The following is a 13,032-nucleotide window of genomic DNA, read 5'->3' on the forward strand; positions in this document are numbered from 1 at the left end:
CAGTAGAAAAAGAAACTGAATAAAAATGGCGCCCATCTGCCGGGAAAAGGAAGGCACTGAGCACGTGCACCGCAGGGACTGGCGCCAGGGAGGGGCGCCAGAGATGAGCTAATTAATCTATCCAGAATGTCCCTGCACAGGTGCAGTAACCCCATTTCTCATGACTGACAATGGATCACTTCAAGATCCAATCTTTAAACACAATGCAAGTGAACAGCAGTGACAGATGTTCATCTTTTCCTTTCCATTTTTTCATGTCTTTCTCAAGAAAGGCTACGTTTTATGTGACAAGGTTTACAAATGCAAACAGTCAAAATGTCATGAGTTCATAAAAGGGTAAACAGCCTTTGCTGAGCATTTCATAATGACAATCCAATATTCTGAATGAAGACATGAAGCACACCAACATGCCCCAGTTTTACTGCTTAAATCATCAACAATAATATTTCTCACTGAAATACAGTAGCAATACAATATGCAGATAATGATTATTTTCTTTCTTCATCTATTTGAAAAGCAATTGGTGATTCAAGTTTTAGGGCTAACACTTAAATACATACAAATTTGAAATAGCAAAAGCTATTATTTCCTCTAAAAATACAAAAACATTGAGAGCTAGTTAGGAGTTCTGACCCAAGTGAGGACCCCACCACCACCACCATCGCATTTCCATGATGATGCCGATGACAACTCTGTACCTGTAATGGAGAGGAACACACAGAGCTGAAGTATACAAGGAATTCATTCCTTATACAAGAACTCTGCGAGCACATTGTTGTTCTCATATACTAGATAAGGAGCCACTAGATAGAGGCTATTATCTTTTTCTATATGGTCTTTATCATAGACTTGAAAACAAAACTTCTCTAAATATATTGTATTTTGCACACACAATTTGTTCAGACATTTTCCTCCTGGGATTTTGATCAGAGAGAGATAAGCAATGAACATTGGGCTCAAATTGTTGCATTCCCTCCCTCGTTTCTTCAACACAAGGAGAAGTTAAAAAAAACAACAACTGGTAGATGCCTGTGAGCCAGCATGGTGTAGTGGTTAGAGTGCTGGACTACGACCGAGGAGACCCAAGTTCAAATCCCCATTCAGCCATGAGACTTGCTTGCTGGGTGACTCTGGGTGACTTCTCTCTCAGCCTAACTTACTTCACAGGGTTGTTGTGAGGAGAAACTTAAGTATGTAGTACACCGCTCTGGGCTCCTTGGAGAAAGAACGGGATATAAATGCAAAATAAAACAAAACAAAAACAAAACAAAACAACAACAACAACAGTTTAATATGAACACAACATGTCAGGGGGAACCAACAAATGCAAGATCTAATAATAACACCAGAATTAATAAGTGAAAGAGCAAAGAAAATTAAAAATTGGACTGCTCCAAGCGACGATGAACTGCATGGCTTTTGGCTTAAACACCTAACAAGCCTTCATAAACAACTATCAAAACAGTTCAATCACATTTTGCAAGGAGGTGATACTGAACAATGGCTAACAACTGGGAAAACTCATCTCATCATGAAAGACCCAGCAAAAGGTGCAGTTCCAAGTAATTATAGACCGATAACCTGCCTGCCAACCATGTTCAAATTATTAACTGGAATAATAGCAGATGAAGTCATGCAACACTTATTAACTAACAAGCAGCTTCCAGTTGAACAGAAAGGAAATTGCCCGAACACTAGAGGCACAAAAGACCAGCTGCTGATTGACAAAATGATTTTAGAAAATTGCAAGAGAAGAACAACCAATCTAAGTGTTGCATGGATTGACTACAAGAAAGCCTTCGATTCATTGCCTCACACATGGATACTAAAATGTTTAGAAACAACTGGTGTCAGCAAAAACATTCGGATATTTATAAAAAAGCAATGAGCATGTGGAGTACACAGTTAACAATCAATGGCGAGACACTTGGACAGGCTAGCATTAGAAGAGGCATTTTCCAAGGGGACTCACTAATGGGAAGTGAATATATCAGGAGAGTTAGAAAAATCCTCAAGTCCAAACTCAATGGCGGGAACACCATACGAGCCATAAACACCTGAGCTATACCTGTTATCAGATACACTGCAGGAATAATAGATTGGACCCAGGCAGAGCTAGAGATGCTAGATCGTAAGACCAGGAAAATCATGACCATCAATCATGCTCTGCACCCCCGCAGTGATGTCGATAGGTGGAAGAGGAATGCTGCAAGTCCATCAAACAGTAGAGGAGGAGAAAAGAGGCCTTGAAGAATATATCAAGGACAGTGAATAAGATGCACTTCAAATGGTCAATAATGTGAAACTATTCAACACCAATGAAACAAAGCAGGCCTTAAAGAACAAGTCAAGAACCGAGCAGAAAAATGGAAAAATAAGCCACTGCATGGTCAATATTTGCACAATATAAGTGGAAAATCAGACATCACCAAGACCTGGCAATGGCTTAAGAATGGCAACTTTAAGAAAGAAACAGAGGGTTTAATACTGGCTGCACAAGAACAGGCACTAAGAACAAATGCAATAAGAGCAAAAGTCGGAAAATCAACCACAAACAGCAAGTGCCGCTTTTGTAAAGAAGCAGATGAAACTGTGGACCACCTAATCAGCTGTTGTAAAAAGATCGCACAGACGGACTACAAACAAAGGCATGACAAAGTAGCAGGGATGATACACTGGAACATCTGCAAAAAATACAAGCTACCTGTAGCCAAAAATTGGTGGGACCATACAATTGAAAAAGTTGAAGAAAATGAAGATGTAAAAATATTATGGGACTTCCGCCTACAAACAGACAAACATCTGCCACACAATACACCAGATATAACTGTAGTCGAGAAGAAAGAAAAACAAGTCAAAATAATCGACATAGCAAGACCAGGGGATAGCAGAATAGAAGAAAAAGAAATAGAAAAAATCTCAAAATACAAATTGAAATTGAAAGGCTGTGGCAGAAAAAGACCAAAATAATCCCAGTGGTAACTGGCACCCTGGGTGCAGTTCCAAAAGACCTTGAAGAGCACATCAACACTATAGGGGCCACAGAAATCACCATCAGCCAATTACAAAAAGCAGCATTACTGGGAACAGCCTATAGTCTGCGACGATATCTATAACAGCAACAGCATTGACAATAAAATTCTGGCATCCCAGGTACTTGGGAAGGACTCGATGTCTGGATAAAACAAACCAGTCAATAACACCTGTCTGACTGTGTAAAATAATAATAATAGTTTAATATGAACACAACATGTCAGGGGGAATTCCATACTCAGAATTAATGTGCAAACTCATGGTTCAGGCATTCATTCATTCCTACAGTGAGGAGAGCAAGCACATCATGGCCCATTCCCCCTACTTCTCTTGGTGTAATCATGAACGTGAAAACTTATTTTTGTTTTATCTTAACTTTTATATCCCACTCTTCCTCCAAGGAGCTCAGAGTATTGTATATGGTTAGGCTGATCCTTACAACAACCCAGTGCATTTATGCATAGGCAAGTACTGTCTCACCCATTAGGGCTCAGGCCCCTAGTGGGTTAGACAAATAGGTATTTTTCAAATCAAGGACTAAAATACTGAATTTAAGCTTTAACAAGGTATATTAAATGAGGTAACCACAGCAATACTATCTCGATTTATCTCAGTGTGATGTAGTTTTTAAAAAAAGAGCCAGTTTATTTCAGTCAAAAAAGTACACATATATGTTACCAAATTCCAATAAAAATCTGCATCATTTCTGAAAGAACATGATTTTTATTAACACAAGGCATCCTAAAAGAAATATTCTGTAGCAAGACATGTGCTCAAAGGCTTTCTGAATTAAAAAAGGTTCTCAATTTGTTACCTCTTTCCTTGTTTGTTTTGTTCAATTAAATCAAGTTTCATTATTTTATATTCCTCTTTGAACTTCTGCAAAACATATTCTTTTTCAAAGACTAGTTGATGGCTTTGTTCCAGTTTGTCTTCTGCTTCTCTTTAAATATAGGAAACAGTTTATTAAACCATAAGTAACAGAAAATAGCGATTTTTTAATAACCCTAACCAAGATCTGGTTAAAAACAGTGCATATTTCCTGACTTCAGCAAAGAGATATGAAAGAAGATGTACAAGATATTTTTATTCAAATTTGATTTTGGCAATTAGGGCTAGGTAGGCTTTGAGTAGAATAATTAGCATCTTGTCAACCACTCCAAGTCTTGTCCAAATAAATTTACTATGCACTTTGTCCAATGCAAGCAAACCACAAATCCTGTCTTATTCTATTTTAATTTATACATTCTTAAATGAAATCTACCTAAAAACTTTTAGAAGTCAAAGCCTGATAACAGCAACACATCACAGAATTTGGTATATGCTGGTGCTAAAAGGGCAGTTTGTACCTTTTCCTAGTATTGAAACAGCAACAGATATATTCGTGCAGTTTTGCCATTGCTATGGGGTAAAAATAAGAAGTAATGCAGTACCCCATACAAGCTCCTCCACTCAACACACATTTCCAATATCATACACTAGCAAAGGCACCAATAAAACTGGCATGCACACCATGAAATCTTAAAAGATCTAAATAAAAATATTATTCTGATAAAACTATAAAACAAACATGAAATGTGTGTGTGTGCAAGCACGCATTTAACATTATGATCTTATGAACAATGGGATGAAAATAAATTCCACTGATATTAATGGGCTTACTTTTCCTTATTTAGAACCCAAGTACAAGAAACTTTGATTTCAGTAGGCAGCATCCAGACGAAGACTTGCATAAGTAGAATGGCCACGCTTCTGTGTGGTGGCGACAAGGGGGGGGGTGTTTACCAACCCCTCTTCCCTCTACAGCCTCCTATGCTTATGAAAAATATGCCCTTGAGTGTTGGGGAACCATCAGAGACATTTTCAGGGGGGCACAGGAAACTGTGGGCGGGTGTGTGTGTGGATCTGTAAACATCACCCAGCTGTGTACAAGCGGAAGTTTTTGGCTAGTGCAAGTCTGGATGATTCCCACAGTGAATACATTTTTTGAAATTGCTACATTTGAAAAACGAAAATAGCATAAATACTGGGGACCTGTTCACTCAGTGGGGAATATCTCAACCTGGTATAAAAGTATCACACTTCCGCCTTCACTCTTGGTATTGTGAATATTAAGTTAACTAATCTCCCAATTCTTTCCATGGACAGATTAGCAAGAAGATATAACATTCAAATAAATACTCTATATACCCATTTACTCATTTTCTTTCCATGGTGAGAAGGAATGTACATACACTTGAGATTTGGCCCAAGTGGAGATTTCCTCCTGGAAAGTAAAGACTGAATGAACCCTGTAAATTACAAAAAGAGGAATAAAAAAACCCGAACACACACAAAAAACTAAAAGGTTCACTACTTCAGAACAATATCTCGGGCTTGAACTTCTGCTTCCAAACTTGCGATTTGGTTTTCTAACTCTGGAATACTGACAGAATGTGTGCCCAAAGCAGATTCAAGAACAGAGATCTGAAATATAAATACAATTGGGAGAATCCATCAGCAAGTTGTCTATTGCCTTTTGAGCAGTCACACACATACTCAGTAGAGATTCTGACTGTGGAACTTTCCTTGCAGTCAGTTTTTTCACTAGTTATCACTGGGCTATCTTGGCTACACTAGTTTATAAAACTACACTGTTGTGTTTCCTACATAGATCTACTTGAGAATATGCAGTTTAAGGATTGTCACCCTCATATCTTTGGTATTATGAATGAGTACTAGCACACACTACTGAACTATGACCAAACTGATGAAATATACAAATTCTACAAAAACATCTCAAGATAAATTAGAAGAATGTTGTGGTATACAGCAGTGTCTCTTTGCTTTTTAAGTAGCAAGTAATTCCTAACATGTGAAGAATGTAAATATCACCTCAATTTTCCAGTGGATTTTGTATTTACAGTAATGTGTGCTGTACTGGAAGAGTGGCTTATATAGGGCCATGAGATGATAGATATCTTATCTAGTGTAGGTAGGACCAGTGTTCCCTCTAAGGCATGTGCATGTGCGCTCACACGGTTTTTTTAATGTCCGCTCAGTTAATTTTTGATCCCGTCAGGCTGAATCAGGAAGGTCCCACTCTGAATACCTAGGCGCACACACTGCCTTGATACTGCCACCCAGAACAAAACTCATTCCACACACAGATGGGGGGGAAAAATAGAGAACACTGGGTAGGACTGTCATCTTTTACACCAGGGGTCCACAACTCAAGTATGTACCTGGGCTAAAAGTGATGTTGGCCAAAACTAGGAGGGCTGAAACCAGTGCAATGCAAATTATTGCACCAAATTGTTTGCCATTGTTTGAAAGGAGGAATGAGAGAGAGTGTGAGAGACTAATCCTAGGCAGCAAGGACCAAGCAGCAAAGGCAGGTAGATTCTTCTTTCCACTCTCCTTGCTGGGCTTCTTCCCCCTCCCCTGGAACCCCCTTGCCTGTGTTTCGTGTCCCTCCAGGAATACATGTACATATGTATTAAAATACATTGAGAAACTATGGTATACAGCATCATCTTAAGCAGTATGGCAGACTTAAAACCAATACATCTTATTAGAATACCTACTCTTGCTTTTGACTGGTTCAGTTCAAAGTTTATAGCTTCGATTTTATTCATTAGATGATGGTTCTTGGAACTCAGTGATGCATTTTGTTCCCGGACTGCATTCAGTTTGTTCCGTAGTAATTCATTTTCTTCCTCCATGCTTTTATCAAAAGATAGCAAATAAGACTAGAAGACAAAATACAATATCTGTAACAAGTATCAGACCAAGTGAGTTCATCTTAGAGTGTGAGTGTGTGTGAGAGTCTGTGAGTGTGTGTCTGTTATCATCAGACTTGTAAATCTAATTCTATAAGATTACAAACTAACTCCCAGAAAGAACAAACAGATGTTTATTAAAGATGCAGTTACTTTGCTCCTGGAGTTCCTTGGAGAATCCCCATAATGCCAGGACATTCCGCTTGCAATATTATGAGCTGAAGAATTTTGAAATTCACTAGAATGGGCAAGATCTTCCATTGTTAAAATCTCAAGTTCACTGTCATGTGCACCGTCACCTGAATGATCATGTGAACTAGAAGAAAGCAAACCAAATTTTAGATGGACACAGAGCCTTCAGTGTTATAACTAATACAACTTACAGCAAATACCTTGGCAAACAAACAAGTAGTTGTACTTGACAAACACATACCTGAAAAGCTCTTCCCCTATGTTTTGTAAACTTCTTTCTGTTTCCCTTAGCCGACTCCTCAACACCACAACATTTGCAAGCAAGTTTTCCTCTTCTTCATGATCATGAAAGCTCCATAAGTTAGATTCCATTGATGTTATACATCTATTTAATGTAAAAGGTAACTAAAAAATAAACATATTTTAATATTTGAAGAAAATCATCCATTACAAACACAGATAAAAGAATTCTGCTTTAAACCTTTGCTTTTCATTATGAACAATGCAGATGTAATGCTCTCATTCCTTCCCAGCATCATCAAGGTAACCAGGTTTCTTCATAACCATGATTTACAAACCAACCTCAAACGATGGTTACAATCTTAAGTTATGAAGAAATTGTGGTTTTTTATTCGTGCACATTTAACTCAAAGACATGATTTGCAGGGAAAAGAAGCAAATTGAACGGGGAGGAATGTATACAAGGCGGGAGTGCATATTCACAAGGCTAATTTGTGGGGAAATTCCTTTGCACAAGCCTCCTTCCACTTGCGCTTCTTAGGATTCAGCCCAATGAGTCCTTGATCAATAATGAGATCTTTTTGGAACTCAAAGTGATACACATTTTATTAACAAGAAGTTTCTCTACTATTAGTGTTGCAAATATTTGTAAAAGAATGCACATTTCCCCCCACCCCTTCACTTCACATTATGTTGTTGAATTAGGGATAAAATGTATACTCATGTAATGTGCCAAGTTAGCAGCTCTAGAAAACAAAGGTTTGGCTTCTCAGAAAGATGTATTGCTCTTCATAATGCTCATGATAACTATAACATGAAGAAATGTTCCTTTCCAATGATGGCCCTGTTGTATTTAATTATGTCTTGTGATTTGGTTTCATTGTAGCATGAAACATGAAAGCTCATCTTTTTACTAGGGATGTGCATGAAACAGATTTTGTGTTCTGCTTCAAGCTTGAAACGAACACAAAATAGCCGAAATGCTCTGTCAAAACAGTGGCCAAGCTGGGTGTTTCAATTAAAGTTTTGAGTGTTTGGGCCATAAGGAACAATGGGGAAATTCGAAACACCCCATTGCTCCCCATGGGTAACTCCTAGAGACACCAAAATGGGTAGGGATATGCACAGAACAATAAAAGGGCCTCCAAACCAGTTCATGCACATCCCTAAAAGTGGGTTGTGTGGTAGGTCAAGATGGGTGCTACCTACCACCCAACCAACAGAAGAAATGGGCAAGCAGGAGACTGTAAACAAATTTTTAACCTTTACCCATTTAAAAATTTGTTTAGATTTTTAACACAACTTGCTTTGGTGTCCCTAGGAGCTACCTATGCTCGAGTTTCGAATTTCCCCATTGTTCCCTATGGCCAGAACAAGCTGCACTCACAGAATTCTTACGGTGGACAGATCCATCAATGGCTACTAGTCTGGTGGCTGGCGGACATCTCCAGCCTCAGAGGCACAATACCTCTCAATACCAGTTGCAGGGGAGCAACAGCAAGAGAGAGGGCATACACATAACTCTTGCCTGTGGGCTCTGATGGGCCACTGTGAAAAACAGGATGCTGGACTAGATGGGCCTTGTGCCTGATCCAGCAGGACTGTTCTTATGTTCTTAATGCATGCACATAAGTTTTGCATTGCAATTTGCAATGCATTTTGAAACCCTACCTTGAAAAATATTGCAAAAAAATCACAGTAAAAAGGAATCTGTCCCATCCAACACAGAACACGTTTCAAACAGTCCAAAAATGGCCAAAAAAGAATTACTGACCCAGAATCCACTGCCAGCCAGTGCCTGTGCTGCAGTAACATCATTGGCACAAATGTCTCTCTCACATAATTTTGACTCTTTACGTTACTTCCTAGCATTGCAACAGCTGCCAAGCAGCAAGCATATCCAGAGGCTTAACTAGAGCAACTTCAGCCACCTTTTTTGACTGAGTACACTTTGCATAGCCACTTAATGTGCAGCAGGGAAGTAACTTGCATAGGGAGCAAGAGGTTACTGGTTTGAATCCCCGCTGGTGCTGGTATGTTCCCCAGACTATAGGAAACACCTATATTGGGCAGCAGCGATATAGGAAGATGCTGAAAGGCATCATCTCATACTATGCGGGAGACAGCAATGGTAAACCTCTCCTGTATTCTACCAAAGAAAACCACAGGGCTCTGTGATTGCCAGGAGTCAACACCGACCTGATGGCACAACTTTACTTTACACTATGCAATAAATGCAGATTGCAGAGCAGAGCAGAGTGAAGCACAAGTTAGTCTCAAGGCCAGACATGGAGCTCATCACAGCAATCACCAAGAAATAGTACACACGCACAGCTGCCACTGTCCATTTCTCGCCACAACACTAAACTCACAAACAAAACATAGCACAACTCAAGGAAGGAAGGCACCCAAGTTCTGCCTTTGTCAATCTGAGATCCAGCAAAACCAGACAATTATAGAAGCAATAGCACAGCATATTATACTCAGTGCAGAGGAAAGAAAACCACAAAATCCAACCTTCCCTCCTCTCCCGATGTATCCTCTTCTTCAGGAGAGGCACACTATAAGGGCTCTCTCTGCTTCCTAGTCCCTTTGAATACACTTTTGTGTCCCCCCCACACTCTCCCAGCAATGGGGGCATAGTTGCCCATGACAACACTTGATTTGTAAATAACAAGCCAACCAAAAAGCAAGCAACAAGCCAGTGCCAGAAAACCATTCAGCAAGGGGGGGAAACAGGCCTTCAAAATGGCACTCGAAATAAAGTTGTTCTGCTCCAAGTTTGGAACACACCCTTTATTTAAAGGGTGTTATGTTTCGAGCTTGAAACAGCCCATTGCAAGTCAAAAAGTTTTACCGTCAAAATGTTCTGCACATCCCTACTTTTTACTACACTAAAGATATTTTTTAGAAACGCTTTAAGAGGGGATAGTTCTTGAATTGTTGTAGAAGAGGAAGATAGAGGAGTCCTTAATGAAGTCTATTATGACCTCCTCTCCAAAGCCTTCCAAGTCCTCCAACCTATCCTACACTTTTAAAATCTTCAACTCATAGACCGACTATGAATATAGCTTTTGTCTAAGGTGAGCAGATCCAATACAGAACAGGTCCTATATCTTTAATAGTGTATATCAAGAGCATATTGGTCAGTGCAGTTTATTCTCAATCACACATTACTATGGCACGCAAGACTATGTTTGCTGAAACTCTCTCTTCTATTAGGGATAGGCATGAACAGGTTCGAATGTTGCCCAGCTTGAGGGTTCGATGGCTGGGGAGGATGCACTTAACCCCCTCTGCGAACATTTCCCCTGCCGGCACACATCTCACTAGAAGCCCATTGGGGTGGCAGCGTACCTCCCTGCCACCCCGCTCTGACGTTATCCGGAAGTACCTGGAAGTAGCAGCTGTGACTGTGCACATCGCTTGCACCCACGTGCATGTTGCGCTTGCACACGTTGGGTGCGTCAACGTGATGTACGTGATGTGTGAGCAACACAAGCAGTCGCAGCTGCTACTTCTGGGTACTTCCAGATAACGTCAGAGCGGGGCGGCAGGGAGGTACGCTGCTGCCCCGACGGGCTTCTAGGGAGACGTGTGCCGGCGAGGGAAATGCTGTGGGGGGAAATGCTGTGGGGGGAAGTGCATCCCCCCCTTAAAGCCACACACCCCCGCTGTCAAACCGGCCCCATGCCCATCCCTATCTTCTATGTAAGTATTAAAGACACAAATGCCATGGCCTCTATTGTATCTAGGCAATCAAGCATAAATGCAAATGTTCAACTCAGGACTAAAAATATTACTCTAAAAGGACAGGAGTTTGTTGATATGTGTCATGCATTCCAACTTTAGTTTCTCTATTTATTATGGAGAGTGGAAAGAGAGCTCACACCCATTCCTTCCAAATTTTACAAGCGAGAGAGAAAGTTTCCTTTTTTAAAAAAATGCAGCACTAGAGAGACTTAGACCTTGCATTCACATTCAAAATTCAAAGATGGTTTTCTTGAAATAATGACCCCTCAGTCTATATTAAAGGGCAAGGGGAGCAGGTGTCCCTCACTTACTTCCCCCCACCGACTATTGTGAATCACATGGGGTCACCATCTTTTTTCAAGGTGGCTAGGAACAATACCCATTTTGAACTGTAATCTCCTTGGGGTAGTGACTTTCCCCCCACTCTTATGTTATAAAACGTTAGTAGCATAAGTATGGTATTGAAGAAGGAAAAAAACCAGCAACCACCAATGGTAGCTTATTGTTTACAGCAGGACTACTACTCCTGGGATGAAAAAGAGGATAGACCTTACCAGGATATACAGATTCCTGTTTCAGTCCCTGATTACCACTTGAAGGCACACACCAGTAACTCTTAAAATTTCTACTAGCAGAAGCAATTTTTTAAATTACAGTTGGAATTAAAATTTACTCCTACATCTGAAAAGGCTTAATTTTTGAGTGTGAAAGAGAACACACTATTTGAGTTTCTGTGAGAGTCACTGGTCTGGAGAAGCCTAGAGCAGTGACTCCTAAGAAAAATGGTGGCCAGTCTCCTCTGAAGGCAGGTAGTTGTGCTACATCACTGCAGAGGGAGGTAGCAAATGATCCAGTCACAACCAGTGCAGAGGTTAATCGGAGAAAAGCATGGCCAGAGCAGTGAATCATGCAGTACCACAGCAGGCAGCCTCCCCTGCGGATGGATACTTTGGGCTGATACAAATGTTTTATTATTTAATGCATTTCTTCTGTTATACCAGTGCAGCCTGGCATACCCTTGAGAACTTATTGGCTTATGCAGATGAGAAGCAGAAGTGAGGCCAAGGGTTGTTCTCTCACGGTAACTGACTGTGTATGCATGTCTTTCAGAGAGAGCAAGTACCCCATGCCTTCCTTCAGGTCACCAACTGATCGCCACAGATTTCTGACCTGAACCCTTCTCAGGCCCGCACCACTGCTTTTTACTCACAATACCCCTACTTCAAACGATTTCCACTGAAGCACCTGTTCACGATTTCTCTCTAAGAAATCATCATTCGCCTTTTGCTCCTCTCAGGTCCGCATGGCCTCATGTCCCAGACCAGCAGCACTCCCTGTCCCCCTCCGCAGGGCTGATCTGTCCAGCCTCCCTCTCTCGCAGGTCCCGCCTCGGCGGCCCGCGTTCCAGCCGAGAGAGCCTCACGTTGCTTAGCAGCACCGCCGCATCCCGCCCCACGCACAACTGAGCCTCCCTTAAATGCTCGGAGCTAAACGAGCGGCGCCCCGAAATACAAAGGCCTCACTGGGACCGTGGTCTGGAAAAGAGCCAGCAGGCAGAGGAGTCGTCTGAGAAGCAACTCAAGCTTTTACGTTCTTTTTTTTAAAAGACACTTTGTGGAGGGGCGGGGAAGATAAGAATTATTAAGGGGTTTTTTTGGGGGGGGGGATTCAGGAAAGAGAGGGAGTGAACGCCTCAAATGCTGGGGTGGGGGATCTGCACCCCGGAAAAACCTCAGCCTAATCCCTCGGTCTACATTTGCCACAAAATAACTATTATTATAATTATTATTATTATAACCAACCTAAAGCTTAGAAAGGTTAGACTCATCTCCAGGGAAAGTCCCTTTCCCCAAAGAAGAAAAAGAAACAGGAGCAGACTGCGCCTTACCCCCACTACGGAAACATTTGTGTTGTCGAACTGGGCTGGCACTTTGCTGTAGCTTGACCCTCGAAGCGACCCGTCTCCCCTACATTCGAACTGCGCGGGTCATGAAGAACAGAGCCTATGTGTGAGCGGAAGGCAGGAGACGGGCAAAGGCATAGCTAACGTACT

General features: G+C 41.1%; 1 protein-coding gene across 8 annotated transcripts in view; it reads right to left on the reverse strand.

The window, feature by feature from the left end:
* The window catches only part of CCDC18 (coiled-coil domain containing 18), an 87,582-nt gene extending 74,573 nt beyond the window's left edge, over nt 1-13,009 (reverse strand). The window contains exons 1-6 of one of the 8 annotated variants that reach the window (XM_053246497.1): nt 12,868-13,009; nt 7,228-7,391; nt 6,948-7,110; nt 6,600-6,764; nt 5,390-5,499; nt 3,848-3,976 (exon numbers count right to left, since the gene is read on the reverse strand). In XM_053246497.1, the coding sequence (XP_053102472.1) occupies nt 3,848-3,976; nt 5,390-5,499; nt 6,600-6,764; nt 6,948-7,110; nt 7,228-7,358 (698 nt within the window). In that variant the 5' untranslated portion in view covers nt 7,359-7,391; nt 12,868-13,009. The other 7 variants (XM_053246500.1, XM_053246498.1, XM_053246499.1 and 4 more) reach the window with 7 other exon arrangements.
* Between the last annotated feature and the right edge of the window lie 23 nt (nt 13,010-13,032).

This window comes from Hemicordylus capensis, chromosome 4 (assembly GCF_027244095.1).
Source record: "Hemicordylus capensis ecotype Gifberg chromosome 4, rHemCap1.1.pri, whole genome shotgun sequence".
Taxonomy (NCBI): domain Eukaryota; kingdom Metazoa; phylum Chordata; class Lepidosauria; order Squamata; family Cordylidae; genus Hemicordylus; species Hemicordylus capensis.